We start from the raw sequence: 15,000 nt of genomic DNA on the forward strand, positions 1-15,000 counted from the left end.
TTACTCTTAAGTCAACTCTTAGCAGACTTCTTAGGAGTAATTCTAAGAAGCTTGATAAGTACGGCCCCAGAGATGTAAGCGTTAAATATAAAATGTATGTATGTCCTGGCACACCATTATCATCATTTCATGACCCGAGCAAAACACTTTTGACACTTTTATACTGAAATAAATACACCTACAACTTATTCAATAAAAACATGGAAAAAACTACCAGCAGCGGTAAAATTTAGATCCATGAAAGTGAATGAATGTTTATAACTGAATACATTTACATATGCATACACATTTGTTTTCTTTTTTTATTATTATTTTTTAACGAATGAAGTAACGTTTAAGACAACCTTTTTCCAAAACACAATATAGAATGTGAGATATAACAGGATAATGCATATTGTTTTCAAAACGCTTAAAAAAAAGTGGGACCCCAAAAATGTACCGTGGGACGCCATTTTTATGACTTGATGGGGTCCCTGGGACCCCATTTGGAACATTCCTAGCACCAACACTGCTGTCAACAGAGGAGAAAAAATGCTTTATTTAAATAAATATATTATTTATAAAGCAAGTTGGAGTATCAATGGCACATGTTCACCTAGTCCCGGCCTTGGCACACGCATATATGTGTCCTCTTTTTAGGATTTCACAATATGGTTATTTCACAATAAGGTTCCTCTGCATACTACCAGCTCTCATTTCATTCAAAAAAATAAAACACAAGGGGAATTACTCCAACCCCCCGGGGGGCAGAAATGACTGTTTAATCGCACCCGTGAACAAATAGCTCCATTTCCTCCAAGACCGGCTGACATAAAAGTGAAACATAACTTCTCTGATATATGACTTGCAAGCCGTCTCTCATTTGGATGTCAGCACATCTCCACCCTGACAGGCAGGCTGAGTGAAAGTTGAAAGAGGACTTTGATGTATACAAGCGGGGAAATCCCACCGTTTAACTATTTTTAAAGTTGGAATAAGGCGGACTTCAAACACACCCCCATTACCAGGGGTGGGCAATTAATTTTTACCGGGGGCCGCATGAGCAACCCGAGCACTGCTGGAGGGCCACATCGACAATATTTCAATTAAATTTTATGCTCAATATTTTTTTTGATATATACCGTAAGATAAATAATAATAATAATAATAATTAATAATAATAGTAATACTTCAACATAGTGTGTGTAACAGCATTCCATGACTAATATAAATAAATTAACATAAATAATAAATGACAGTAAAATAAGCACACGTATGACTGAGGAGTCATAGTGTAACTTTGTGTGGTGTTTGAGTTGTCCGACTTTTTGTGTGGCCATAAACGCACCAGTGGTTTAGTGCTATGCGTGTTGGTGACAGATGACAAGTTGCTTTTGGCCTGGTTTGTACGGCAGAAAATGACTAGTTTTTCCAGATAGAAGTGTTTTACTCATGTTTTTGGTGTGGTTATGTCCGAATATAAACAGTTTTGCTCAATAAAGTGATCGATATCATTCCTGTCCTTGAAGCATCTCGATAGACGTTACAATAACTGAACGGTGTTCAATTGAACGGTGTTGACGAACACCGCTTGTTGTCACTGTCACTCAAAGTTGCATTGCAAAATTACATAGAATAAATATGTTTATTTTGTTTAGAATTCAGATGGGATTTGATTTGGTGCGCGGCGTATATTTGCTGCGCGCAGCGGACGTTTGAGCAGTGCGCAATTGCGCAGGCGCGCACCTTAGAGGGAACGTTGCTTGGCAGTCCATGTCTTGTTGAAAACACGCCATTCGTCATCAACTTTTCTCTTTTTAGCGTCTCGGGTGTAAACCGTGCATCACTTGTCGCCGCATGTGCACCTTCACTCGCAGGTTACACACGGACACACGCCCATAAATAATACTTTTCAAAATAAAAGCAGCACAGTTGTATTGCGCGCACGACATAGATGTTTTTTCAACTTTATTTTGTAATTAATGATTGCAGCTGTTCACATTCACTCACAATCACGCACACGCATACGTTCACACGGAAGTAATACAAATAACGATTTTCAAAACAAAAGCAGCACCGTTGTATTGCACACTCGACATAGATACTTTTTAAAATGTATTTTGTAATTTATAATTGGCCTCACGCGGGCCGGACAGGGACGCACAAAGGGCCGGATGCGGCCCGCGGGCCGCAGAATGCCCAGGTCTGCCCATTACCATCAAAAAATGCCTTCAAGTGTCTGAATGGTGAGGCTGCGTTCCTTTGTTTCAACAAGGGACCACCGTCACCGGGTACACCTGCACACTTTTTACCAGGGCTGCGGTCTTTACAAAATGCGAAGGGTTTGTTTTTTTTTCATTTAGCAATTAACATTGTAGTTTGCAGGGGTGTAGAACTGCGCTGTATAATACTGAGAGATTTTCTACGGCTTAGCAAACAAAAACTGCTAGTACGAGGCGGCTAACAAGTGGAGATACAATCGACTCCGCCTATAAAGCTCTCTGAAAACCATCCAAAAAACTCCAACATCATTTAATACAGGAGTTTTGACCTTTTTGACCTCGGGGCCCCGACTTTTCCACTACATTCAGTGTTAATTATTAACACTGAATTATTAAGGGTACTCTTGAGTTTAATGGTATTCAATAAAAATATATATCCTACTTACAGTTCACAACCTTGTCAAATAATATAGAAGCATGTGTTAATCATAAAGATAATTACTTATTCAACACACGCCTTAGGCCAGGGGTGTCCAAACTTTTTCCACTGAGGGCCGCACACGGAAAAATTAAAGCATGTGGGGGCCATTTTGATATTTTTCATTGTCAAACCATAACAAAATATATGGATTTTTTATTTATCTTACCTTTAGGGGTCCCGGGGACCATAAAGGGTCTCAGTCATTAAAATGTTAAAAATAAGTCAGATTATTTTTTTAATTATTTAACGCTTACAGTAAATCTCTATATCAACTTCAAGTTGATATAAAGTAATACAAATTAAAAAAAAATGTTTTATGGCTTTTCTGTCAAAAACAACTTAGTTATTTTATAGTAAAACTGAAATATGCAGTATTTAGTAATTAGAGCCCTAAAAGATCAATAATGCAGGACACCATTGATTTTAATTATTTCATATTTTTGAGTAATCACAGTGAAAAGATAAATAAAAAAATCACTAAATATATTTGGGATCCAAAAGGTGCCCCACTCATAAAGTGATACATTTTTATTAGATTTTTCTTTTACTTTCAACACTTAAGTTACGAGATCAACTTCAGATATATCTGTCCATTTTATGCTGGAACTATTATTTTGTTTGTTTTATGCGCTTTGGTCAAAGAAAACTTTGATGTTTTTATATGGCTACTACACAATTTATGCAATAAATATATTACCACATAAAACATTTTAAAGTGAAATATTTGAAGTAATTGGAGCCCTGAAAATAATTCATTATAACATGGATTTTTTGGCATTATTTTCATTTTTTGAGCAATGGCAAAAAAAAGAAAAATGAGTAGAGACAAAAGAAAAAAAAAACAGCCTGCATGGCAGCTTTTGTGTCAACATTGCAACTTTTTCTCGTTAGATTTCACCTCATTCCACTTTTTTTAATGTTATTTTTTATTTTTACAATAGTATTTCCAGAATGTGTGTCGGGCCGGTAAACAATTAGCTGCGGGCCGCAAATGGCCCCCGGGCCGCAGATTGGACACCCCTGCTCTTAGGCTTAGGTCAGGCATTTTAACAACATCAAAACAATATTTAAACCAGTTCCTCATTCTTTTTTTTCTTAGTGTGCAATATGTTCAGCCTCGTCCTCCAGTGATAATGATACATAAGATTAGTGTTAGGTTAGTTACTGAAAACCAGTAACTAGTTACAGTTACTAGTTACTTTATTTCAAAAGTAACTCAGTTACTAACTCAGTTACTTACACCAAAAAGTAATGCGTTACTGTGAAAAGTAACTATTTAGTTACTTATATATATATATTTATTTTTTTTATTTTTTTTTTAAGGCCCCCTTTAATGCCATTTTAGCCTTCATTTCAGTACTGTTATTGCACTGGAGAATACTACAATGGGTTGATCAACTTGACATGCATTTGCATCACTGAACTCTGCTAAGCAATGTGGTCTACATACAACACACAAAGACAAAGATATGTTTCAAAGGGTCGATTCGTTTCAGGCCAGAATAAATTGACAAAACTATTTGAAATAGCTGCAACATAACATACATAAGTAACAAACAGCATAATAACAACATAGCTGTAAACCAAGGAAGGCACACACTACATACACAAAGCCTAACCAGACGTTTTTTTTCTCTCAAGGAATGCTGAAATAAAATCATGTCTGAAGCCCAGAAAACTCTACACATTTCCCCAGTTTTAGTTTAGAGATAAGGAAAGATTGGCCTGGCCCACTAGCATCCCTCTTTATGTTTGTGAACTTTATAGTCTGTACATTTAGAGTGATGTGATACACTGTAAAAAAAAAAAATCCTATTTTTATGGTTAATTTACTCTAAATTTCTACTGTCATTTTTCTATTTTTTTTTAATAGTTTATAAAACTGTAGAAATGAAGACATTATCTGTAAATAAACAATCCGCCTGTTATTTTAAGTAATATGCCAGTAATGACAAACTATGTATATTTCTTTTTTTTTTTTTACAGAAAAATACCAAAATAATTATACATGGCATTTTCTGTTTTCTTAAATTACTTTCAAATTCATGTAAAATTACAGTAATTATCTTTCATTAAATATGTAGCTTGTTATATAAAAGTCTATGTCCCTACTAACAATCAGAATAAAGGTATTTTTCTGCAGAACTGTTTGCATCGTCACTTTATTAAAGGTGGTTGATCTTAACAATTCAGAAAAAATCTGTAGAATAAAGGTATTTTTCTGTGGAACTGCCAGCATTGTCACTTCATTAAAGGTGTTTGATCGTAATAATTTGGAAAAACTCCGTAGAATAAAGGTATTTTTCTGCAGAACTGTTTGCATCGTCACTTTATTAAAGGTGGTTGATCTTAATAACTTAGTAAAAATCTGTAAAATTACGATATTTTTCCACACAACGTTTCATGAACATTTCTGTAAATATAATGTTTTTGATCATTATTTGGTTTACAATGTTTTACTTTAATTTTATGGTTTTCGTTTGGCAGCCGTAGCTGCCAGTAGATGACCGTTTTTTTACAGAATTTTTTTTTTACAGTGTAATCAAACACTCTAGAAGTCTAGAATGAAAGAGTATATTAGATAATTGACAGAGTGTGTGTACCTTCAGTGCTGCAATGGCTCTATCAATGTTGCCCTGGCTAGCAGTGCCTCGTTAAAATCCGGCCGCTGTTGCTTAGGAGGTGAAGTGTGTCTCTCTTTACTAGCTTCGTCGAAGAACGTTGCTTTTGTAGCTGTTTCAGCAGATTTGAATCGCGAGGATAGGATCTTTGATCCAAGACACAACTTACTTTTAACTCAAATGTTCTTTTCTTTGTGGTCGACGAAAGAAAAGTAGTGAGAATATCTCCATGTTAAGAAACTCGGGTTCGGGCTTCGCCGTGATGGATGGATGGATGGATGGATGGACGTTTAAAACAAAACTGTTATTATTAATTAGTAAGTATACATTTTTTGAGCCTTTTTAGAGAAAATCATATCATTGTAGTAAATTATGCAAATTACTCGATGATGCCATGGTGACCACACCCATAGCCACGCCCGTAGCCACGCCCTCACCGCCACTGGTATCTTGGCAGTTTATGGGAAACACTGCACTTACAATTAGCGCAACAACCCCAAAAAAACCTCCCTCCCCCATTTACGCTCATTCACACAAAAGGGTTGTTTCTTTCTGTTATTAATATTCTGGTTCCTACATTATATATCAATATATATCAATACAGTCTGCAAGGGATACAGTCCGTAAGCACACATGATTGTATTTTTTTATGCCAAAAAAAAAACAAAAAACCATACCATGGGTAACAACAGTCAATATGTATTTATTTTATTAAATTTTTTTAGGGGGTAACAACAGTCAATATTTATTTGTATTTTATTTTTTTTCTTATAAAATAAAAGTGAGCTTTTGTTAAACCAAATATTGTGGGGTTTTTTTCCATATACAACAACCTATCTGGATTCGATAAGAGAATTGATAAGGAATCGGTTCGATAAGAGGGTTGTTTTTTTCTGTTATTAATATTCTGGTTCCTACATTATATATCAATATATATCAATACAGTCTGCAAGGGATACAGTCCGTAAGCACACATGATTGTATTTTTTTATGCCAAAAAAAAAAAAAAAAACCATACCATGGGTAACAACAGTCAATATTTATTTATTTTATCAAATTTTTTTAGGGGGATAACAACAGTCAATATTTATTTGTATTTTATTTTTTTTCTTATAAAATAAAAGTGAGCTTTTGTTAAACCAAATATTGTGGGTTTTTTTCCATATACAACAACCTATCTGGATTCGATAAGAGAATTGATAAGGAATCGGTTCAATAAGAGCAGTGGTCCCCAACCACCGCGGACCGATTGGTACCGGGCCGCACAAGAAATTTAAATTTTTTTTTTTTTTTTTTTTTTTTAAATCAACATAAAAAACACAAAACATACATTATATATCAATATATATCAATACAGTCTGCAGGGATACAGTCTGTAAGCACACATGATTGTATTTCTTTATGGGAAAAAAAAAAAAAAAATCCCCCCACCCACCTCCCCCCACCGGTCCGCGGGACAAATTTTCAAGTGTTGACCGGTCCGCAGCTACAAAAAGGTTGGGGACCACTGGATAAGAGGGTTGTTTTCTTCTGTTATTAATATTCTGGTTCCTACATTATATATCAATATATATCAATACAGTCTGCAGGGATACAGTCCGTAAGCACACATGATTGTATTTTTTTATGCCAAAAAAAACCAAAAAAAACAGTCAATATTTATTTATTTTATTTTATTTTTTTAGGGGGGTAACAACAGTCAATATTTATTTGTATTATTTTTTTTTCTTATAAAATAAAAGTGAGCTTTTGTTAAACCAAATATTGTGGGTTTTTTTCCATATACAACAACCTATCTGGATTCGATAAGAGAATAGATAAGGAATCGGTTCGATACGAGGATTCGATAATGGGCTGGAACTCTATAATTTCTTAACAAACATCATCCCTCGGTACCGGGCCGCGGAAATTTAATTTTTTTTTTATTTTTATTTATTTATTTTTTTTAAAATTAAACCAACATAAAAAACACAATATATACATTATATATCAATATAGATCAATACAGTCTGCAGGGATACAGTCCGTAAGCACACATGATTGTATTTCTTTATAAAAAAAAAATATATAATAAAAAAAAATAAACCCCCCCCCCCCCCCCCCCCCGGTCCGTGGGACAAATTTTCAAGCGTTGACCGGTCCCCAGCTACAAAAAGGTTGGGGACCACTGATCTAGCATGTCTTCCAAGGCATTTTAAACACAAATGGCATTCACAGTAAAAAAAAAAAAAAATGTTTTCCCAATGTACAATTCCGTTCCAAAATGCTTCCTGAGTGACCTCAGTGCAAAGCATCCTGCTTGTTTTATTCAGCATGATCTAACATCCTCATATTTGTCTACAATTAGAATACACATCTTTTCTTTACTGTTAATGAGGTCACAGCAAGCTGCTCGCCGGTTTATGCTTGTTTAACATCTGGAGCAGCGTCCTCCTAAATGCCCATTAGAAGCAGGCGGTGCGTTCAAGGACTCCCTCATGGCAACCCTTCCCGTATAGATTGTTAATGGCAGCAGTAATAGTTCACCGGCTTAGTTCACTTTACCGCTTTTTCTGCGTATATTTCTGAATTAAATATGAAATATAGAGTTACTGGCCATAACATTGGCTACACCCGATCAAACGGATCCTGCTATGTGGCCCACGAAAGCCTGGAAATAACAACTGGACAGCCAATTAAAAAGCACACAAGGTTTGTATTTTGTATTTTGGGGTCGGGGGGCGTGGTTGGGGGCGTGGTTATTTACAGCTAGAATTCACCAACTCGAGTATTTCATATATATATATATATATATATATATATATATATATATATATATATATATATATATATATATGAATGAAATACTTGACTTTCAGTGAATTCTAGCTATATATATATATTTTTTAATTTTATTTTTTTTAATTTTATTTACATAGAAAAAGAAAAAAAAATACTTGAATTTCAGTGTTCCAGTGGCTATCCATTAGATGGCAGTATTGTCCTGTTTAACTTCTCCGTTCATGATGAGTATATCATTTCGGCCGCCATGTCTGTAATTTCCTTGTTCTTCTGCTTCGTCTCCTTGTTGTGTGCGCAGTTGTGCACTCTATAAAAGCCCTAGATGTTATGACGTCTTTGGGCAGGTAAGCTGTTTATATTGTGGGAAAGCGGATGTGAGAACAGGCTGTCCCCACTCAGTCTCAGGTCCGCATTGAGCTGGAGGGGGCGTGGCCTCCAGCTCCGGGAGTTTGTCGGGAGAAAATCTCTGCCGGGAGGTTGTCGGGAGAGGCGCTGAATATCGGGATTCTCCCGCTAAAAACAGGAGGGTTGGCAAGTATGGATTAAGGGCTATGAAATAAACTTTCCTTGATTGATTTTAGGGAAGTCAATTTAGACATGGTTGGCGACTGGGAGCTAGCTGCTGCGCAACAGCTAAGCACACACTAGCACACACGCTAGACATTTGTAATAAGTGTCCTTAATTGAACAATATTGCAGTCCAAAACGCATATATAGGTATTATATCCTGTAAGTAATGTTGCATATTCCTGACACATAATCTCCAAGGCAGAAGCGTATTAGAAAGTATCCAGTAACAAGCGTGTCCGCATCATTCAACTTACTGCATCATGCCCTTCATTTAACGAATTACTGATACCACATGGTGTCGCCAAAGCACAAATCAACCTTAAAAACATAAATCCGTCAAAAGGTCGGCGTTTTTCATACTGTGGAGGGAGAGGAGGAGCAAAGGTCACCGCCTCTGTCCGTGGTGCTGAGGACAGAGCACCATCAGACGGGGGGGCGTGGCAGTGCTGATGGCGAGACACAGCTGGCAGGTGATTAGATTTCACAGGTGGTACGTGTTAATCTAATCATCTGTTGTCTTTAACGGTAAGCGGCCGGGAGCAGGGGAGGGAAGAGGATACGGACGCGGCTGAAAAGTAGGTTTGATCCCAGCTGATACTGTATGGAGATGATGTCGGAATCGGCCAAGACTCAAGACTTCCTATATCAGAAGTGAAAAAGTTGTATTGGGACACCTTAATGCACGGGGGCCCCCATACAATCAGGGGCCCCCAATGATTGGTGTTTATAGCGGTCAAACACAGACAGCTCTGCTTCGTGTAGTTTTGTTTCCCAATTGCTCCGATCGGGGAGCAAACCCAGGTTGCCGGTGTGAGAGGTAAGCGTGCTGATTACTGAGCTAAAAACACAGGCTATTTCCCAGATCGCCAGCACAATCCACTTGCACAACAAAACCATTTTTAAAAACCGATGGGTAGGTTTGCGTTGTTGCTGTTCTGACGAACAAAATCATGTTTGTTTTTCCAAACTGTGCTTTTAAGGGGCTAGGGGGAATGGGGTGTTGTTGACGTTTCAGGGTGGCCTCATGACCAATGTTCCCTCTAAGGTGCGCGCCTGTGCAATTGCGCACTTGCTCAAGCGTCCTCTGCGCACGGCAAATCTATGCACGCACAAAATCAAATAAAAAAATGAGCGCATAACAATTTTCGACACAGAAAACAGTTTTCGTCATCATTGTTCAAATATTGTAACGTCTGTCGGGACGCTTTGAGGACATGAATTCCATCCATCACTTTACTGAGCAAAACTCTTTATTGTCGGCCATAAACACATCACCAAAACATTAGTAAAAAAAAAGATATCTAGGAAAAGTGGTAATTTTCTGCAGTACAAACCAGACCAAAAGCAACTTTGTTATATCAACAGCACCCGCTCGCTCTTTCTCACTTGCGCCAACACATGCACATATGGCACTTAGCCAGCGATGCGTTTACAGCCACACAAAAAGTCGGACAACTCCAACACCACACATAAAGTGTCATTCCGGGTCGTTACACTATGCCTTACCAATCAAATGTGTGCTTATTCTAGTGTCATTTATTATGAATCTTCATTTATAAATATCAATCATGAAATGCTGTTAGTATATTAAATAAATACTAATAAAAATATATTTTTTACAAACAGGAAGTTGCAGGAATGTACACATGATCCCCTGCTTACATCTCATTGTGCAACATGTGGATGTTTTAATGGGAACAAAATGCAATGTCTGAAAGGGGTACAAATTATTTCCAAAGCAGGACCTCCAACCAGACAAACAATACAAGTACACAGTTCATGAAAAACAATATTTTTAGGGACCGCAATGTCCCTTTGGGACTGAGGACCCTATTGTATTTTGTGCGTTTTATTCTTTATTATTATACCGCCGCCTCTTTGAGCTGTAATTTGACCCACTTAACATGCTTCAAAACTCACCAAACTGGACACACACATCAGGACTGGCAAAAATTGCGATCTAGTAAAAAACCCAACCCCAAAACTCAAAATTGCGCTCTAGCGCCTCCTAGGAAAAAACACAGACAAAACTGCTTGTAACATCCGGTAGGAATGTCGTAGAGACATGAAACAAAAACCTCTATGTAGGTCTGACTTAGACCTAGATTTCATACATTGACATCCTTCAGCAAAAATCAACAGGAAGTTGGCAATTCCCCCTTCAAAACAAAAGTTTAGTAAAGACAGTCACTTTTGCCTCTTCAAGCTGTAATTTGACCCCCTTAACATGCTTCAAAACTCACCAAACTGGACACACACATCAGGACTGGCAAAAATTGCGATCTAATAAAAAAAACCAACCCCAAAACTCAAAATTGCGCTCTAGCGCCTCCTAGGAAAATACACAGACAAAACTGCTTGTAACTTCCGATAGGAATGTCGTAGAGACATGAAACAAAAACCTCTATGTAGGTCTGACTTAGACCTAGATTTCATACATTGACATCCTTCAGCAAAAATCAACAGGAAGTTGGCAATTCCCCCTTCAAAACAAAAGTTTAGTAAAAACAGTCACTTTTGCCTCTTCAAGCTGTAATTTGACCCCCTTAACAAGCTTCAAAACTCACCAAACTGGACACACACATCAGGACGGGCAAAAATTGCGATCTAATAAAAAACCCAACCCCAAAACTCAAAATTGCGCTCTAGCGCGCCCTAGGAAGAAAACACAGACACAACTGCTCCTAGGAAGAAAACTCAAGACAAAACTGCCTGTAACTTCCGGGTAGGAATGTCTTAGAGACATGAAACAAAAACCTCTATGTAGGTCTCACTTAGACCTACATTTCAACTATTGACAACCCCCAGCAAAAATCAACAGGAAGTTTGCAATTCCCCCTTCAAAACAAAAGTTTTGTAAAAACCGGTCACCTTTTTTCAAACATTATCTCCTTTGAGCGCGTTTGTCGTGTCGGCTTCAAACTAGCACAGGAGAGAGATTGAACCCTTCTGATTAAAAACACTAAGGACTAACTCTGGACAAAAGTATTGGGACATTTAGGACTACCACTGGACAAAAGTATTGGGACACCTACACAAACGTATTGGGACACTAACGCCTAACTCTGGACAAAAGTATTGGGACACTAAGAACTAACTCTGGACTAAAGTATTGGGACATTTAGGACTACCACTGGGAGAAGTATTGGGACACATACACTAAAGTATTGGGACACTAACGCCTAACTCTGGGCAAAAGTATTGGGACACTAAGAACTCACACTGGACAAAAGTATTGGGACACGAACGCCTAACTCTGGACAAAAGTATTGGGACATTTAGGACTACCACTGGACAAAAGTATTGAGACACCAAGACAAAAGTATTGGGACACTAACGCCTAACTCTGACAAAAGTATTGGGACACTAAGAACTAACTCTGGACAAAAGTATTGGTACACTAAGAACTCACACTGGACACAAGTATTGGGACACCTACACAAAAGTATTGGGACACTAACGCCTAACTCTGGACAAAAGTATTGGGACACTAACAAATACCACTGGACTAAAGTATTGGGACATTTAGGACTGCCACTGGACAAAAGTATTGGGACACCTACACTAAAGTATTGGGACACTAACGCCTAACTCTGGGCAAAAGTATTGGTACACTAAGAACTCACACTGGACAAAAGTATTGGGACACCTAGACAAAAGTATTGGGACACGAACGCCTAACTCTGGACAAAGTATTGGGACATTTAGGACTACCACTGGACAAAAGTATTGAGACACCAAGACAAAAGTATTGGGACACTAACGCCTAACTCTGGACAAAAGTATTGGGACACTAAGAACTAACTTTGGACAAAAGTATTGGGACATTTAGGACTACCACTGGACACAAGTATTGGGACACCTTCACAAAAGTATTGGGACACTAACGCCTAACTCTGGACAAAAGTATTGGGACACTAACAACTACCACTGGACTAAAGTATTGGGACATTTAGGACTACCACTGGACACAAGTATTGGAACACCTACACAAAAGTATTGGGACACTAACGCCTAACTCTGGGCAAAAGTATTGGTACACTAAGAACTCACACTGGACAAAAGTATTGGGACACCTAGACAAAAGTATTGGGACACGAACGCCTAACTCTGGACAAAAGTATTGGGACACTAACAACTACCACTGGACAAAAGTATTGGGACATTTAGGACTACCACTGGACAAAAGTATTGGGACACCTACACTAAAGTATTGGGACACTAACGCCTAACTCTGGGCAAAAGTATTGGGACACTAAGAACTCACACTGGACAAAAGTATTGGGACACCTAGACAAAAGTATTGGGACACGAACGCCTAACTCTGGACAAAAGTATTGGGACACTAACAACTACCACTGGACAAAAGTATTGGGACATTTAGGACTACCACTGGACAAAAGTATTGGGACACCTACACTAAAGTATTGGGACACTAACGCCTAACTCTGGGCAAAAGTATTGGTACACTAACAACTCACACTTACGACTAGCACTAGACAACAATATTGGGACACTTAGGACTAACAATAGACAAAGGTATTGGACACCTAGGACTAGCACCAGCCAAAATGCGGACCCGACCAATGCTGCTTGCAGCTTTAATTTGTTATTGTCATTGTAAGTGGGCCTAAACACTTATACTAGAAATGGAAATGACTGCTGTCATTTGATTATAATAATAAGAGAATGTTGTCTGTCTATCCGTGTTGGCCCTGCGGTGAGGTGGGGACTTGTCCAGGGTGTACCCCGCCTTCCGGCCGAATGCAGCTGAGATAGGCTCCCCCCCCCCCCCCCGCGAGCCCGAAAGGGACAAGCGGTAGTACATGGATGGATGGATGGAGATGTAACTTGTTATTTAGTCAGGTTTGGGACAGGTGTGCTGCCGGTGTGGCCACGGTGTGCACGTCTGATGACTCCACTGAATGCTCAGGGAGTTTTTGCCTTTGCTCACACACATGAACAATTAGAGGGAACATTGCATAGGGCCCCAATTTAGCTAGGAACGGCCCTGGATGCACCATAAACGGGAGTGTCATTCTGATACTTTTATGAAGCTAAAGTAAAATATATTGTTCAATATGGCCGGAGTGAGATTGTAGTGATGGTGCAGGTGGTGCAAAAAAAAAAATTGGAAAAAAAGTTGCCATGCGTGTCAAACTCACCTCGGCGGCGCCAAGTCGCACACACGTCGCCAGTAACGCGAGCAGCAGCTGCACGGTGGAGCTCATCTTGCCGCCCAGCCTGGAGCCTCTGCGACGGGCCGAGCATTTATGGAGGCTCCGGAGGCCCGCAGGTCCTCGCACGCTGGATGAATATGAGGGAGAGGAAGACGGTGCACAGTCCAGGTTTTTTTTTTTTTTTTTTTTTTAAATCCACAAATATGAGATAAGCGCAGCTTCAATCACGTCCGACTCTAAAGTTCCCAGAACAATTTTTAACATCCAAGTCCTGCAGCGCCGAACTGAAAGTGAGCCAAAAGTGATCCGGTCCGAGTTCCCATCCTAGGTTGTTGGCGGCAGTGCGAGCGTGTCCGGACCAGGCAGCGCAGTGCGAGGAGGAGGAGGAGGAGGAGGAGGAGGAGGAGGAGGAGGAGGAGGAGGAGGAGGAGGAGGAGGCGCTGCTCTTTGCTGCTCTTTGCTGCTGCTGCTCTCTTTCTCTCCCGCCCCTCCCTGCCCCGCCAATGGCAATCATATGCAGAATAATGCAAAGGCAATTAAAACAAACGCACCTGATGATGCAATACACCCTCAATGTAAAGCAAGGTAATTGCACTTTACAGTACTTGCAGTCAGGGCCGGCCCGCGGCATAGGCCGTATAGGCAAATGCTAAGGGCGCCGTCCATCAGGGGGCGCCACGCCAGTGCCACAAATGTTGGTGAAAAAAAAAAAAAAAAAGTTGGTACTATTATTTCTAAATACAAAAAAAAATCCCACGTTAATTAAAATGCAAAGTAAAGCCTATTTAATAGAAATATTATTTGCCACAGCATTGCGCCCTCCCCCCGCACGGTGCGCCCCCTCCTTTCCCGTATCATGACTTTTTTTGGACGTCACCAAATCAAAAAAAAACAACACAAGATGTCAAAACGGCCAAAACTGTCAGGTGCCCAGGGAAGAAAAAAGAGAAAAGAAGAGGAGAAACGAGAAAAAGACAGAGGTAGCAGGTAGGTAACGTTAGCCTACATGAAATTATTTGTCTGTGATAGTAACCTGGCTTTTTAGCATTAAGCTAAAGTTACATGATTCGGCAATTGCTAATCAATAAATAGCTAGTTCTGTTTTAACGTCGGGCTAACATTGTGGAGGGGGCTAAATAGTTATGGAAAATAATAATGTAACGTTA

The 15,000-nt window shown here is 39.0% G+C and overlaps 1 protein-coding gene across 1 annotated transcript in view; it reads right to left on the reverse strand.

Annotated features, from left to right (window-relative positions):
* The window catches only part of pdgfbb (platelet-derived growth factor beta polypeptide b), a 60,904-nt gene extending 46,724 nt beyond the window's left edge, over positions 1-14,180 (reverse strand). Inside the window, exon 1 of the mRNA XM_062036606.1 lies at positions 13,820-14,180. Coding sequence (XP_061892590.1) covers positions 13,820-13,885 — 66 coding nt within the window. The 5' untranslated portion in view covers positions 13,886-14,180. The remainder of the gene's footprint in view (positions 1-13,819) is intronic.
* Between the last annotated feature and the right edge of the window lie 820 nt (positions 14,181-15,000).

The sequence above is a fragment of the Entelurus aequoreus genome, linkage group LG25 (genome assembly GCF_033978785.1).
Source record: "Entelurus aequoreus isolate RoL-2023_Sb linkage group LG25, RoL_Eaeq_v1.1, whole genome shotgun sequence".
Classification (NCBI taxonomy): domain Eukaryota; kingdom Metazoa; phylum Chordata; class Actinopteri; order Syngnathiformes; family Syngnathidae; genus Entelurus; species Entelurus aequoreus.